Source organism: Thamnophis sirtalis, unplaced genomic scaffold (genome assembly GCF_051295495.1).
Source record: "Thamnophis sirtalis isolate CommonGarterSnake01/CBP01778 unplaced genomic scaffold, rThaSir2_p1.2 scaffold_12, whole genome shotgun sequence".
NCBI lineage: Eukaryota > Metazoa > Chordata > Lepidosauria > Squamata > Natricidae > Thamnophis > Thamnophis sirtalis.
Genome location: NW_028261392.1, coordinates 55,421,783 through 55,438,569, shown reverse-complemented (window position 1 = coordinate 55,438,569; position 16,787 = coordinate 55,421,783). Strand labels below are relative to the sequence as shown.

General features: G+C 42.9%; 1 protein-coding gene across 1 annotated transcript in view; it reads left to right on the top strand.

Annotated features, from left to right (window-relative positions):
• The first annotated feature begins 759 nt into the window (after nt 1-759).
• Nucleotides 760-16,787, top strand: part of KIFAP3 (kinesin associated protein 3) — an 80,098-nt gene continuing 64,070 nt past the window's right edge. Inside the window, exons 1-4 of the mRNA XM_087726659.1 lie at nt 760-889; nt 2,755-2,886; nt 9,166-9,320; nt 12,029-12,084. Of these exons, the coding sequence (XP_087582785.1) occupies nt 858-889; nt 2,755-2,886; nt 9,166-9,320; nt 12,029-12,084 (375 nt within the window). The 5' untranslated portion in view covers nt 760-857. The remainder of the gene's footprint in view (nt 890-2,754; nt 2,887-9,165; nt 9,321-12,028; nt 12,085-16,787) is intronic.

Sequence of the window (16,787 nt, the reverse complement as noted above, 5' to 3'; positions counted from 1 at the left end):
CTCTAATATACTCTTTCTCTAAGCCCTGTGTTTACATTTCACAGTACAGTATAAATGAATTAAAAAGCAGATAATTCGTCTATCTCAGGAAATGCTCTTCTACCTAAAACCAACTGTCTTTTAGAGTTTGGACGTGGAAAATGTCAAACACTGAATTTAAGACAAAACTTAAATCTCTAAGTGTAGAAGTGTAGACATAACACATTTAAGCGTGCAATAGAATGAAAATCCAATTCACTATTGCCGCTAAATTATGAAAACCAAAGGATGCTGGACTTGGAAAAGTGACAAATGTGTACTGTATCTTTAATAGCCAGCATCTTTAATGAGCCTAGCCACGATCAAAAACTAAAAGCTTTCAAGTTTTTGGAAGTTTCAATAGCAATAGCAGTTAGACTTATATACCGCTTCATAGGGCTTTCAGCCCTCTCTAAGCGGTTTACAGAGTCAGCATATTGCCCCAACAATCTGGGTCCTCATTTTACCCATCTTGGAAGGATGGAAGGCTGAGTCAACCTTGAGCCGGTGAGATTTGAACCGCTGAACTGCAGAACTGCAGTCAGCTGATGTAGCCTGCAGTGCTGCATTTAACCACTGCACCACCTCGGCTCTTCATTTACGAAAGCGCCACTTTTGCAAACAGCAGCCAACGTTACAGGTTCTACTTTTCCAAGCAGCGTTCCCTCTAGAAACCCTCTGCGCCTGCGCATCGTGGTGCGACTTGCGCCTGCGCAGCACGGCTCGCTTTTTTTCCCCTCTCCCTTGGTAACGGAACCCAGCCCAGCCGGTCCTCTCTCGCCTTCGCTGGCCGCCGCCCTCTCCTTCCCTTGCCGCCTTTCCGGTTGACCGTCGCCGCTATGCAGGGGGAGGATGCTCGGTACCTCAAAAGGTAAAGAGGTTTTCCCCGCCGAAGGGGAGCGGGAGAGCGAGAAACGCGTTGAACCGGGAGTAAGAGCAGAAGGCCGAGCCAAGGGCCGCGGTTCTTCGGCTGGAGAAAATGGCAGGAGGGGAAGAAGGATGCCTCGGCCGGGATGGTGTTGAGCTTGCACCAGGTTGGGATTAGTGCCCAGTAGCTGGGTCGATATCAAGGGAAGGGACCCTAGTGGAAAAGCGGGGCCGGTGTGGGGCGACACCAGCCTACCCTTTTCGGGCATCTTGCCCCTGCGGTGGCATTAGCTGTTTGCTAGGCCCCTTGGAGCCCCGACCCAAGAGGGAGAGCCCAAACGGAGAGCGTTCTCCAGACGTCGGAGATGAGCTTTAGTGGGCAACAGACCGCTTCATCCGAAGCAGAGTTGCTGGTGCCTAGTCCAGTGGTCTCCAACCTTGGCCACTTTAAGACCTGTGGACTTCAACTCCCAGAATTCCTCAGCCAGCTTAAAGTGGCCAAGGTTGGAGACCACTGGGCTGAGGAACTCTGGGAGTTGAAGTCCACAGGTCTTAAAGTGGCCAAGGTTGGAGACCACTGGGCTGAGGAACTCTGGGAGTTGAAGTCCACAGGTCTTAAAGTGGCCAAGGTTGGAGACCACTGGGCTGAGGAACTCTGGGAGTTGAAGTCCACAGGTCTTAAAGTGGCCAAGGTTGGAGACCACTGGGCTGAGGAACTCTGGGAGTTGAAGTCCACAGGTCTTAAAGTGGCCAAGGTTGGAGACCACTGGCTGAGGAACTCTGGGAGTTGAAGTCCACAGGTCTTAAAGTGGCCAAGGTTGGAGACCACTGGGCTGAGGAACTCTGGGAGTTGAAGTCCACAGGTCTTAAAGTGGCCAAGGTTGGAGACCACTGGGCTGAGGAACTCTGGGAGTTGAAGTCCACAGGTCTTAAAGTTGCCAAGGTTGGAGACCACTGGGCTGAGGGACTCTGGGAGTTGAAGTCCACAGGTCTTAAGGTTGCCAAGGTTGGAGACCACTGGGCTGAGGGACTCTGGGAGTTGAAGTCCACAGGTCTTAAAGTTGCCAAGGTTGGAGACCACTGGCCTAGTCCACTGAAGTAATGACATAATGCAGGTGCCGGCCTTGAAGCTATTCCAAGGCTGTTTGTGCCTTCCCAATAAACCAATACGGAGGCCTCTTTGGTCTCTGTATTATTTTTTATATATAAAGAAAAGGAATTGAATCTGTAAAATGACTGCTGAGAAGGGGAAGCGTCAGGGAATGAGATATAGGATGGGGAAATGATGATCAGGCAAACTGGATTGAGCTTCCTGACAGGTCATTATTGAATGATAGGGGAGTTTTTGGCTTGATCTAATTGCACAATACTTTATTTTCTCATGATGTTGACTGATCTATGAGGTCTCGGAATTGCAAATCCAAATTTCGAATATGGTTTTAGTCTCGGATTGAAGGAAATTTGGAGGCAGCTTTTTGTTTACTAGTGGTAAGAATGATCTCTTCTGTCAAACGGGGGATAATATCTCAAGGTAAAATGGTATAAATTGCATTGCTCACAATGGCAAAATAATATATTGTACCTATTTACATCCATGGCAATGGCCATTCTCTCTACTGATGTTCTCTATTGCTTTTTGGTGGGATATTGTTTCATTTTTAAAAAACTTGCATAGCTGACAAGCTGGGAGTAATATAAAGGAAGCATATGTAACAGCTGCTTTATAAAATATAATATAGATTGTCTTGATCAGTTCAAACTTGTGAGGTACTGCAGCCTGCCAAAATATTCAAAACTGTTTTTATTTCTATGCTTAGCTGATATAAAAATTGTAGGTTTTTTATTCACTCTTTAATTTTTACTTAACAGAAAGGTAAAAGGAGGAAATATTGATGTACATCCATCAGAAAAAGCACTTATAGTTCATTATGAAGTGGAAGCTACAATTCTTGGGGAAATGGGAGATCCTATGTTGGGAGAGCGTAAGGAATGTCAAAAAATGTAAGTTTACAGTATTCAAGCAAACCTTTGTTCAAAAGCCTTTGATAAAATACTTTGGATAGCTAATGTGTTGTCTTTAAAGTCTTTTTTTAAAGATTGCATTAGAAAAATAAAATCTGAAGCCTTAATTCAATTTCGTATTTTTTATACATTTAGTAAGAAAAGATGTCAAGGTGTTATCTTTATTTTAAATCATTTAAAATACATCAAAAGTTCTTACTATATCCTCAAATATTTTATTAAGAGATCCAAAATATATATATCTGCAACCAAGATTCATAGTATCAAAGGAAGAAAATGAATTTATTACTTAGTTAGATAATTGATTTATCCTTATGAAAAAAGACAGAGCTTTTAGTATATTTGACTTAACCACCATTCTCCTAGGAGAAATTGTTTGCTTTATTTTAGTAAAAGAAAACCTTATTTTTTTTATGATGGCAAGTCCTTTTTACACAAACTGATTGTGTTTATTTTTCCTTTGCATATTGTACACTATATTTTGCCGTGGTTTAGCATGGCTAACTAAATTGTGGTTTATAGTCTGCCAGATTTTTCTAATTGCTATTAAGGCATTTGACAGAGTAGACCACAACCTACTTGTTAGTAAGTTAGAAAAATGTGGGATGGTCAGCATCACCACGGGATGGATTTATAACTGGCTGACAAAACACACTCAGCCTGTAGTCCTTAATAGAACTACATCTACATGAAGGGAAATATATAGTGGGGTATCCCAAGTTTCTGTCTTAGGCCCAATACTCTTCAATATCTTCATAAATGATTTAGATGAGATTAGAAGGGGAACTCATCAGATTTGCTGATGGCAGACTCAGACGATGAGAAGGTTAGGGAAGAATTTGGGCCAGTTTTGAAGCCTGGGGAAGGCTCTGATGGATGCTCAGGGGGAGTCTGTTTTTTGTTTCTGCAAAGGCCGGGTCAGAACAAGACTATAGAAAGAATGTAGAGAAGAACAACAAAGATCATTAGGGGGCTAGAGCAAATGAAGAATGGTTGCAGGAATTGGGTATGTCTAGTCTCGAAGAACTAGGGGTGACATGATAATAGCGTTCCAATATTTGAGGGGCCATAGACAGGATCAACCTATTTTCCAAAGAACCAGAAGGAAGGCAAGAAGCAGTGGATGGAAACTGATCAAAGAGAGAAGCAACCTAGAACTAAGGAGAAATTTCCTGACAGAACAAATAACCAGTGGAATAGCTCACCTTCAGAAGTTCTGGGTGCTTCATCACTGGAGGTTTTTAAGAAGAGTTTGGACAGCCATTTGTCCAGAATGGAATAGGTTTTTCCTGTTTGAGCAGAGAGTTGGACTAGAAGATCTCCAAGATCTCTTCCAACTCTATTCTATTAATTCTGATATTTTGTACTGGCTCAAGGACAGGCCAAACTGTAACCAGTTTTCTTTTGATGTTTTTTTCAAATACATCAATCAGAAATCTAGATAAGCAGCCAGTCAGGGACCCCCCTTCTTGGATTCCCATGACATGGATTAATCAAATATCAGCTTCCCAGGTTTAGATATAAGAAGCCAGTCCTTGTTCACTTGCCTGTGAGCTGCCAAGTGATATATACTACAAAGCATTTCACTCTGCCTCTAAAGATGCCAGCCTCAGTCCTTGAGCCAGGCAAACATCAGTGTACCAACAAGACCAAAGCCATTCAGCTTGAATCAGCCTGAAGTCAGAATCAGGATTTTCCTCTGAAAAACATGGAATATAAATGTTTTTCAGGATTGCAGTGAATTGATGTGAGCAGTTTTTTTTGGGTGTCTGCAAGCAATTGACTCAAACAGAGCAACACGGCAGCCGAGCGGTGAAGATGCTTGCCTCCCATTCGGAAGGTTAAGAATTCAGTCCTAGGCAACGGGAGATGTTTCTCAGGGTGCAAAGAGAAAATACCTGCTGCGAACTCCGCATAGGTGTCAGGAAGGACATGTGGCCAGTAAACCCTCAGCTCCATTCAGTCATCCTGACTCCACCCTGAACTAAAGGATTACAGGGTTGTTAAAAGGGGGGAAAAGGGCAGTAAACTCAAACACCTTTTCTAATCTGTGCCTGTTTATCTGCTGAGGTTCTGTTGAATTTTTGTACCTGAATATGTAGATAGACTCCTCTGTCACTTAGAGTTGTACCTATGCAGGTTGCTTTAGACGGCCAGTTGTGTAGTGTCTTGAAATAAGCAGTTGTTGTAGAGGCTATAGTTTGATATTTGGGGGAAGGTCATTAAGAGGTTGGTGAGGAATCAACTATGGAGGACACTAGAAGAAGTATATTGCCTGCATCCCTTTCAGTCAAGATTAAAGTCCAATTTAATTGAAATGCAAACAGCATTTATTGCTGAAACGGATGACCTTAGTTGAATCTGGAGGGCAGAATTGTGCTCTTTCTATTTTTGTTGCACTCTATGAAACAGATCATACATTCTCAGAGTAAGTTATCTTGATGATACTAAATTATACACTATTTCACTACTTTGGTCCTGAACTGGTGTCTGAGCTTATTGTTGGAGCTATATACTTACTTTTTATTTATTTATTTTTTATTTAATTATATTTGTTTATTTGTATTTTCATTTATTATTCTACCTATATTATTTTTTATACATGACTCAAGACAGCAAACATACTCAATATTCCTTCCTCCTCTTTTCCTCAAACAACAATCCTATGAAGCGAATTGGGTTGAGAGAGAATGAGTGACCCAAAGTCACCCAGAGCTAGCTTTCGTGTTTAAGGTGAGACTAGAACACATAGTTCCTGGCTTACCTGAGAGACCGCCTCCTGCCGATTACCTCTCTCAGACCAATTAGATCGCACAGGTTAGGTCTCCTCTGGATTCCATCTGCCAGCCAATGTTGGCTGGCGACTCCCCGGGGGGAGAGCCTTCTCTGTTGCAGCTCCGGCCCTCTGGAACGAGCTCCCTGTTGAGATCCGGATCCTTACGACCCTCCCGGCCTTCCGCAAAGCCACCAAGTCCTGGCTGTTCCAGCAGGCTGGGGGGAGCTGAGAAGCATCTACCTCCACGGAAATTGTGAATGTTGGTTTTGTTTTTAATATGTTGTCTTTGTCTCATTCCCCCCTTTCCCTTGTCTTTTGTGAGCCGCCCGGAGTCCTCCGGGAGTGGGCGGCATACAAGACAAATAAATAAATAAATAAATAAATCATAGCCAGGTGCCTTAATTACTAGATCAAACTAGAGGGAGAGAAACAAGCTATAGGTAGTCCTTGACTTAATGAACATTCATTCAGTGACCATCCAAAATTACTCACCCATGGTACCCTTCCCCCCCCTCCCAGCCAAGCACCTGCATACCACCCCCACGCTCCTTGCCTATGACATTTGCCTGTTCCTGCTTAAAGATTTGCATGCTCCTGGGATTACAACGGCAACCCGAACTCCTGGGATTGCTGTCACTAAGCAATGTGGTCATTACATTTTATGACAGTAATCCCAGTTCCGTTTGCTGTCCTGATAGGTTTCCTTTAGTAAGATAGAAATGCTGCTTATCATCTTGACTTTCCTGAAATCTTTATCTCCCAGGGGAGGAACAGGTTACGGCTTGTGGATATGGAGGCTGCCTTAAAAATGGCTTCGAAGCTACAACTTGTACAGAATGTGGTAACCAGACTGCTGATGGCTGTTACAGAAAATCTTTTATAAATCATTGTGTAAATGAAGTTACTGCATTGGTTGCCAGTAGACCTTGGGGTCTGGATCAATTTAGAATGCATGGCATGGCACTGAGTTATCTTATCCGAGGTGGCACAGTGGTTAGATTGCAGCACTGCAAGCTACTTCAGCTGACTGCAGTTCTGCAGTTCAAATCTCACCAGCTCAGGGTTGACTCAGCCTTCCATCCTTCCGAGGTGGGTAAAATGAGGACCCGGATTGTTGTTGGGGGCAATATGCTGACTCTGTAAACCGCTTAGAGAGGGCTGAAAGCCCTATGAAGCGGTATATAAGTCTAACTGCTATTGCTATTGCTATTGCTATTATCCAAAGTAAGTGTGCCTGTATTGCTACAGTTAGGTTAAGGTACAGCCTCCATTTGAAGGTGGTCATAAGATGGCTTCTTGGTTGTGGCACAGCTCTATGGGCCACATTGCATCTTGAAATACATTTGGCTTTTTTACTTCTGATAGTTTGAAAGCTCTGAAAGGGTTTCTTTTTTAAGCTGGCCTTTGATGCCCTAGTGCAGGGGTGTCAAACTCAAGGCCTACGCAGCTGTCCTGGAAACAGTAATCCCCCCCCCCCCCCATGTTGCTTCAGCTTGGACTATCCCGGCGGGCATGCATGTACACCAGAAGCAACGGGCACATGAGTGCACAGTCCTGCCCCATGCTATCCAGGCAGGAGTGCGTGTGCACAGGAAGAGGTGGGCCCATGTGTGCATGCGGGATGGGGTGGGCTGGACCAGTGCACGTGTGCACCGGCTGCCTCCTGTGCACACACATGCCTGCCAGAATGGCAAGGGCCAGGCTAAAGCAACATGTGTGCCCGCTGTCTCCTGAGCAGATGCATGTCTGCCGGGATGGGATGGGTTATCGTTTCCAGGACAGCCGCACTTACTGGCCTTTCAGGTGTGTGTGTGCAGGGGGAAGGTGTCCAGAAGCAGGGACTCCACAGCTGGCCCTCCAAACAACAAATGTGGCAGCAGCAGGCAGAGTCAGGGAGGCATGTGATGCGCACCACTGGATGTGCCTGCACCATCCCACGTGGCTGGGACAGGGGAGGTAGCTACCTGGTGCATCCAGCAAGCTGGACCTCATGCCTTTCCCCTAAACTTCTGCCTCCAGCTACTGCTGCCGCTGCTGGCCAAGACAATGTGAGAAGTGTGTAGGCGAGTGCTGCCTACTCTGTCTTGTTTTTGCTTGCGGTTGGAAAGCAGGTCGCCACTGGGCATCTCAGCTCCCTTGTGGGTTTTTCTCTTGGCCGAAACGTGGAGAGCATTCCCCTTGCACACCTGATGCACCTTGGCACCGCTGTGGGCTGCTGCCACCACCAAGGCCGCCAGCAGCTCATGCAGGTCCATTAGGTTGCTGCCATTGCCGCCCGGAACACCAGCCCTCCCAGCCCAAAGGAGGCAAAGCAGCCAGGGTGAAAGGCCAAGTAGATGTGGTAGAGCACGCCCAGGCCTTGCAGGCAAAAGACGGCCACGGCAAGCAGGGAAAGCCAGATCCTCATCGGTGCCATGGCCACCCAGGTCCACCTGGGATTGTATGCCTTCACCCATCTTTGCTGGGCCTGGGCAGCCATGGCACCAAAGGGATTTGGCTTTCTTGCTCGCGGTGGCTGTCTTTTGCCTGCTGGGCTTGGCCATGCTCTACCACCTCTGCTTGGCCTTTCTAGCTGGCTGCTTTGCCTCTTTCGGGCTGGTGGGTCTGCTGAGCGGCAGTGGCGGCAGTCTGCAAAGGGGACGAGGTGTATTGGGTGCGTGAAGTGAATGCGCTCCATGCGTAAGCCATGGACAAGACCTGCAAGCAGGCTGAGGAGAAGATGACTAGCAGCCACCTGCTTTCCAACCGCAAGCCAAAAGACAATTGGACAGAGTAAGCACGTCTAGTGGTCCGCATAGACAGCCAGCCCGGTGTTGGTAGCGGGCTCCAGAGGTGCAGCATGCGCTAGCTAAGGGGCCGCCGGCAGGTTATGGCTACAGCTGGAAACCATCCTCCCCGCACACAAAGGGCAGTGAGATCAGGGCAGGGCAGCTACAGTCGACTTTCTGGCTGTAGCTGCTGTACCCCCTGCCTCATTTCACCTTATCACGCAGAATGAGCCTCCCGCTCCCGCCCTACCCACTGGAGACTCCTGGATTCCCTCCCAACTCCGCCCGGTCCCCATATGCAGCACCCACGTGAGTGTCGTCAAGCTGGCCATGCTGCTAGGCCACGCCCAGTTTGGGGCTTTTGAGTGAAGGGCTTTGCTATAAATAAAACAAGAAAACCAAATGGCTCAATTTGGTATACCAAAATAGCAATAACACTTAGCGATTCACAGTGTTTTACAGCAGTTTACAGAGTCAGCATATTCCAACCAACAATCCGGACCCTCATTTCACTGACCTTGGAAGATGGAATGCTGAATCAACCTTTTGCCTGTCAGGATCAAACCCCAGACTGTGCGCAGACTTTGCCTGCAATGCTGCTTTCTAACCACTGCACCACCACGGCTCTTGATAAAGTTGAAATTTAAAACTAAATGTTGAAGACAGAGGTTGTGTGCAAGCTGAAAATAAAAGCTTCTGTGTTTTATTTTACAGCATTCGGTTGAAAAGTCTCAATGCAAATACAGACATTTCTTCCTTGGCTCGGAAGGTGGTAGAGGAATGCAAACTTATTCACCCCTCCAAACTGGCTGAGGTGGAACAACTGCTCTATTACCTGCAAAATCGCAGAGACACCTCATCTGCCAAAGGTGAGCAAAACAAGTTCAGATGGGAAACAAATTGTATGTGGTATAATCACTTTTTTCCTTTGATAATATTGGATTGGAATGGAAAAGGGAAGGGGAATGGAAGGGACCTTGGAGGTCTTCCAGTCCAGCCCCCTTCTCAAGCAGGAGAACCTGTACCATTTCAGATAATTGACTGTCTAGAGTCTAGACTCTTTTTAAAATCATCCAGTGATGGAGCATCCACGATTTCTGGAGGCAAGCTGTTCCACTTGTTAATTTCCCTCATTGTTAGGAAATTTCTCCTTAATTCCAGCTTATCTCTTTGATTAGTTTCCAACCATTGTTTCTTGTCCTGCCCTCTGGTGCTTTGGAGAATAATTCGAACCATTCTTCTTAGTGGCAGCCTCTCAAATACTGGAATATTGCTAACTTGTCAGCTCCTAATTCTTCTTTTCTTTAGACTAGCCAAACCCAAACCTTGCAGCCATTCTTCATATGTTTTAGTCTCCAGGATTTTGATCATCTTAGTTGCTCTTCTCTGAACTTTTTCCAAAGTTTCAACATCTTTTTTGTAGTATGGTGACCAAAATTGGTTTCAGTATTTCAGGTGTGGTCTTACTAGGGTTTTATAAAGTGGTACTTGATTTTGTCAAGTGATCTTCATGTGATCTTGATTCTATGCCTCTGTTTATACAAACCAGGATTGTATTAGCTTTTTTGGCTGCTGCTGCATACTGCGGGTTCATATTCAACTGATCATCCACTAGGACTCCAAGGTCCCTCTCACAATTACTGTTTTTAAGACAGGTTTCACCTAATCTGTACTTATACCTTTGATTTTTCCTGCCTAAATGTAAAACTTTGCTTTACTCCACACTGAAATTCATTTTGTTGGATAGGGCCCATTGTTCAAGTTTGTCAAGATATTTTTGGATCCTGAGCTTGTCTTCTGGGGTGTTGGCTATTCCTGCCAGTTTAGTGTCATCTGCAAATTTGAGGAGTTCCCCTTCTATTCTCTTATCTAAGTAATTTATGAAGATATTGAAGAGTGTTGGACCTAAGACAGAGCTTTGTAGTACCCCGACTACTTATTTCTCTCCATGTGGATGTAGTACCATTAAGGACTACTCATTGAGTACGGTTTGTCAGCCAGTTAGAAATCCATCTGACGGTGACGCTATCTATCCCACTTTTTTTTTAGATTACCAAGAAGTAGGTTGTGGTCCACCTTGTCGAATGCTTGCTGATGTCTAAGTATACTGTGTCCACAACATTTCGCTGGTCTACTAAATTTAGTCAGTCACTTTGTCAAAGGATGAAATAAGATTGGTTTGGCATGATCTGTTTTTAACAAACCCATACTGACTTCTAGTTATTACTTTACTTATTTCTAGATGTTGGCAGATCTGTTTTTTTATTATCTTTTCCAGTATCTTCCTGGGTATTGATGTTAGGCTGATTGGTCTGTAGTTGCCTCAGTCTGTTTTTTTCTTTTCTTTTCTGAAAATGGGAACCACATCAGCTATTTTCCAGTCCTCTGATAGTTCCCTGGTGCTCCAGGATTTTTGAAAGATATGGTACAATGGTTCTAAGATAATATCTATGAGCTCCTTTAGAACTCTGAATGTCCCAGTGGGAAAGATCCCAGTGATTTATATTCATCAAGGTCAGATAGGTGTTCTCTTACCATTTTCTTATTTTAATTTTTATTTCTAGTTTATCTTTTGCAGCAGTAGGTTTGGGCTATAATTTCTTTTGTGTGAAGACTGATGCAGACTGATGCGAAGAATGAGTTAAGCAGCTCTGCTTTCTCCCTACTACCTGTTAACCTCCTTGCCATCTTCTCTTTAGTGGACCTGCTGTTTCCTTGACTTTTTTTCTTGTTATTAATATTATTATTATCTTTGACTTTTGTTGCAAGTCTTTGTTCATTCTGAGCCTTTGATTTCCTGACTTCATCTTTGCAGATTGTGGCTATCTGCTGATAATCAACCTTAAGTGTCCCTCTTTTTCATTTTTTGTACTTGTCCTTTTTGTCTTTCAGTTAGAGAATCTTTGTGCAGTCATGCTGGTTTCTTCTTGGATTTCTTGTTTTTCGTTTTCAGTGGTATTGTGCTGGGCTGGACTTTTATGATTACATTTTTCTGAGTTTCCCACACTTCTTGAATTATTTTCCCTTTTAGAATTTTCATCCATGGAATCTTTCCTAGGCTCTCTCTGAGTTTGTTAAAACTAGCTCTTTTAAAGTTTAAGATACTGGTTGGATTATTTTCTATTGCTTGTGTTTGCATTATATTGAATTGTATGATGTACTCACTGTCACCCAAAGTCCTGGCAACTTCATCTCCCTCTATCACTTTTTCTCTATTAGTAATATTGAGAGGAAAAGGGCAGGGAAACAAATTGTATGATGTATGAGCACTTTTTTCTTGAGAATATTGAGAGGAAAAGAGCAGTATTGTTGGCAACCATTGGAATAATTGGTAGGTTTATGGAAAAACAATTATCATTTACGTATTGAAATGAAATTTAGCACTATTGGTTTTGATTGATTGATTGATGAAAATTATGCTTAAACATTTAGGGTATATATATATTTATGCCTGTAGAAATGCTGATATCACATTTAATCAATTCCACCCACTTTAATTACTCTTTTTTCCTAAACACGACGAAAGGAAAGACCTTTAAACATTATTTAAGCCATTACTCTGTATTCCTTTCCACAGAAAAGAAAGAAAAATCCAGTAAACCTAAAGATCCACCACCGTTTGAAGGGATGGAGGTAGGTACAATTGAATCCAATTAAACTTTAGTGTTTTTGGTAAAATTTATATTTTATACAAAAATACTGAAAACTATTAAAAATGAATCTTTTTAAATAGACTTGCATCTTATATCTTTATTGTTCAGTTGTGTATTATTTAAAATATGACAAATTATTACATTTTAAAAGAACTTGTAACATTTAATTTAGTTAATCCATTATTTTTTGGTTTTCCTCTGTTCTTTGTTTCTAATAATTATGGAGCAAAATAATGATTAAAGTTATTATAGTCCTCTATTTCAGTGGTCCCCAACCCCCGGTCCGCGGACCGGTGCCGGGCCGTGGAGTACCTGGCACCGGGCCGCACAGCGGCCGGGGGCCATGATCCCTGCTGCCTCTTCACCCACACGCGCAGCCTGAGATCAACCCCGGGACTCGAACCCGAGAGCCGCCTCTCCGGTCCAAACCCCACTCCCACCCCGGCCGGCCGCCCGGCCACCTTGGTAGCCTGTGGAGACGGAGCGCGTTCGGTTCGCCGCTACCTGGGGGCGCCGTCCCCATGACGTCACCGCGGAGTCCTCGCCTCCTTCCCTGGCTAGGCTTTCTCCCCGCCAGCCAATCAGAGGCCAGTCCCCGGGCAAGCGGGGACAAGTTTCTGGCCGGTCGAAGCAGAAGCGGGAGATTGGAGGGGGGGGGAGAGAGAGAGAGAGAGAGCGAGAGAGCGAGCGCTGGGCGGGTGGCAGCACGTTCCACAGCGGACTAGGCGCGCCGCGGGCTGCCAACCCCCCCCTCCACACACACACACACGTACACACACTGCCTCTCTGGCAATTGGCTGCCCAGGAAGGGAGTGGGGAGCTTTCACAGATAGGAACGTGATGGGGTTTGTTTTCTTCCCCCACTCCTGAGCCCTTTTTTTTTTTTTTTGCTTGCCTTCTGGGGTCTCCGCCGTGGAGCAGCCGAGGTCAGATGGGGAGGCGGAGAGAGAGAGAGAGAGAGAGAGATGGGCGGGTGGCAGCTGTCTGTGAAACATCTTCCCCTCCCCACCTCCTGGGCAGCCAATTGCCAGAGAGGCACGGTGGGGGTGGTGGGGGTGGTGGGGGTGGAAGGAAATAAAAAGAGAAGTTGCCCTTTCATTTTGCAATCTCTCTCTACGACCTTGTTTCATTCTCTTCCCTTTTGTTTCGTCCTCATTTCTCAATCTCAGCAACTTTAACACTTTTGGACTTCAACTCCCCAAATTGTCCAGCCAGCTAGATATGATAGATAGATGGTGGATAGGTGATTGATAGATAGAGAGGGATGGATGGATGGATGGATGGATAAATAGATAGATAGATTATAGATAGATAGAGGATATATACACATACACGCATACACACATACATACACAGAGAGAGAGAGAGAGAGAGACAGAGACAGACATGGATGGATAGATATCACAGAAGTGAGTACACCCCCTCACATTTTATCAATATTTAAGTATATCTTGCAGCAGTTTAGACATTAATGGCTGGGGGCCATGATCGCTGCAGAACAACGCCCCCCACCCCTGCGCGCGTTCAGCGGGCCACGGTAAAATTATCAAAGGCTGACTGGTCCGCGGCGATAAAAAGGTTGGGGACCACTGCTCTATTTTACTGTAATACCAGGGCTTAAGCTGTATTTGAATTTATATACTACTAAAACTGTCTGTTTTTAACCTTCAGTTGGGTGAAACATTGCATCATAGGACAACAGGAATCATTATTCCTGTGGGATTGACTTTTTTTTTGACTTTTTAAATTTTATTTTAATTGAACTAAAACACAAAAAAAGAATCATCCTTCATTACATCTTGTAGAAAGCGTGTCGATTGGTTACAGATAACTTTCGTGCATTTCTTACACAGTCATTACTTATAGTTCATATTAGATTATATACTTTAAATCAAAAATCTTTGTATATCTTACTATTAATGTACCACAATTCTCATTTGACTACAATTATTTGAACATGCTTTTACCTCAAATCATTCATACTTAAAGACACAACCACATAATGGCATTCATTAGCTATTTCAAAAAATCCTCCAATAACATTACACCTTTATAACATCTTTTAAAGAAAAGTCAATTAATAAAGTTTCTAAACCTTTCCCCCCCTTTCCCCCGCAATTCACTGTTTAGAATTTATATCCAAGTTACTTTTGCCAATACCGTAGCATGTATATATTGTTAAACAATGACCATTAGCATTTCCTTGTTGTTATTATTATAATTGGCTAAAAATCATTTACTATTTATGTCCCATCTCCTTTCGTCAGACCCCCCCCCCAAAAAAAAAAACCTGTACACCTTTGAAACAAGATCTAAATAAAAAATTGTTAATAAAATTTATAGGTCTTTTTCCCAAGTCACAGTTTACAATTTATATCCAAATTTCTTTTACTAGATTGCCAATACATGTATATATAATTACACTGTATCCATTATCATTTCATTATTATTATTATGGTTAATTAATTGTTAGCAAATAAACATTTGATAACAATCTAAAACAATCTAAGAGTTACAAAATTCCTACTTATTAATCACCAAAATCAACTAATTTTTTATTATCAACTTTCATTGTCAACCTGTATCTTTCCAGTAAAAAACAATCTTATCTCTCTTGCCAATTGTGGTGTCAGTCTTCTTTTTATCTCCTTTATAAGATTTTTATAGACTTCTCTCCGCACTTTGTTGCGGAGAGAAGTCTTTGTTGAAGGGTCTCTCAGATAATCTCGTTGCCCACCAGTTGCTACTATAATTAGCTTGTCTTTGGTTGTCAATCTTGCTTCTGAAAAAATTTCTCTTATGTCTATCATCATTAGTATTTTTTTCCTTCTGTGTTTTGGAATCTGGGGTAGAGCTCTAATTCGTCGAATTCCCTTTTCATATTCCCTTCTTTCCACTTTCACTCACAGTTGCTCCATTAATAAATTCATCTATTGTCTTATCTGTATCTTCTATATCTTCATTCTCCCCTTTAATTTTTGGGGCTCCAACACCATCATCTTTTGCTGTGAGGAAGACTAGTCTTTCCAACTTCTTCTCAATTCTCCCATATCCTTCCAATAGTTTTGAATTCCAGCCAAGATATTTTGGAATTTTAAGCTTTCCTCATCTGAATATTGATCCATGTTTCCAAAACAGAAGAAAGAAAGAAAAAAGAAAAAAAAAACCTAATAGCCAGTGCCACTCTAGCCTTCCAGGCCTCTTTTATTTTTTATTTTAGATTAACTTAAACACAAGTTCTTTTATGCTTTTCAAAGGAGAAGGATTCTGTTTCGCCCCCTTTCTTTCCCCTGCCAAAATAGTTCTCAGAGGCACCTATGAAAACAATTCGTGCCCTTGGCTCTTTATCAGTTCCTGTAAACAAGTTGCAAACCCTTCAGCTACAAAGTTAATGAAGTCAAATAAGGAAAGAAAAGAGATACGTTGTTTCAAAAACCCCAGCCTCTGACCTCCGAGTGGCAGTGTGCTAATTTTTCACCTTCTAATATTTATCTCTAGCTTATAGGAAACAAAGTTCTTTAGGTTTCTTTTAGTGAGATTTAATAACAATTGTTAAAATAAGAAGGAAGATTTTAATCCAGAAGTCAAAAAATAAAGCAACAAAAAGCAGAAGAAAAAGAATCAATCTGTTCACTTTAAGAGGAGAAATGAAAAACATTGCGAGTACTTCAATCCACAAAGAATAGTTACAAAGGAAAAAAAAAACTTTCCACAGCAATCCAATTTGGGTTATTTTTGCCACTCATTTCTTTTGCTTAAGGATCTAATTTGGCTTTAAAGAAAAAATTCTTTGGGCAGTCTTTAGCAAAATAGAAAAAATATCTCACCAGATGGACTCACTTTCTCTTTTCACTTCCTTCCTTCCGGAGCGTCCTGCTTTCATCAGCCTGGGGGCTGCCTGTTTACCGCCGGCTTGAAGCACTTCCCTTGGGTCGATCAGGGACTTTGTGATGTCCCTGAGACCAGCAAGGCTTTGTCTTCCTGATCACCATCTCTATGGGATGGTTTAGGTCTCAATGGACCGTCCAGCGGCAAAAGTGTCAATGGCGGTCTTGGAGTACACGTTGTGACATCGCAACGTGGATCCTCCTAATTTCTGAGATTGACATTTTAATGATCTTCAGATAAGTTGTATAGACAAAGTTGTGGCCACTTCAATGCCACTACACTGCCATCAAATTATCAAGATTTTTGACACTTGGTGCCAGCTTTCCATGAGCAAAATCAATGAGAAAATTGGCAGAAGACAGAAATCACTCCCATTCCCACTGCTTCTTTGTCCATCTGTTTACCTCTTTGGGATAAGGATATATTTCTGAAAGAATGAGCCAAAGGGTGATGGATTATCTAGTATTAGCTATAATTTGTAGAACGATGCAGTGCTTTAGATTTAAAGAGAAGAAGGTGATATGGAGCATACCTAGAGTTCTAATGTGGAGCTTACCGACAACTCCTTAAAGCAGCTACATTTCTCATATTCACATGACTGCATTCTGCAATCACAATGCAATCCTGGAAAAGGCATGTTTGGTTTCAGATTTGCTGGCAGGTGCTGCGTGCATATCTGCATGCCCTTCAAATCATCTTTTTACTATGATTCTGGAGCATAGCAATGTGTTATCATTTTCTCTTTCTTGTATGTTAACTGACAAAGAAGCATTCCATTCCAAAAATAAAACCCAT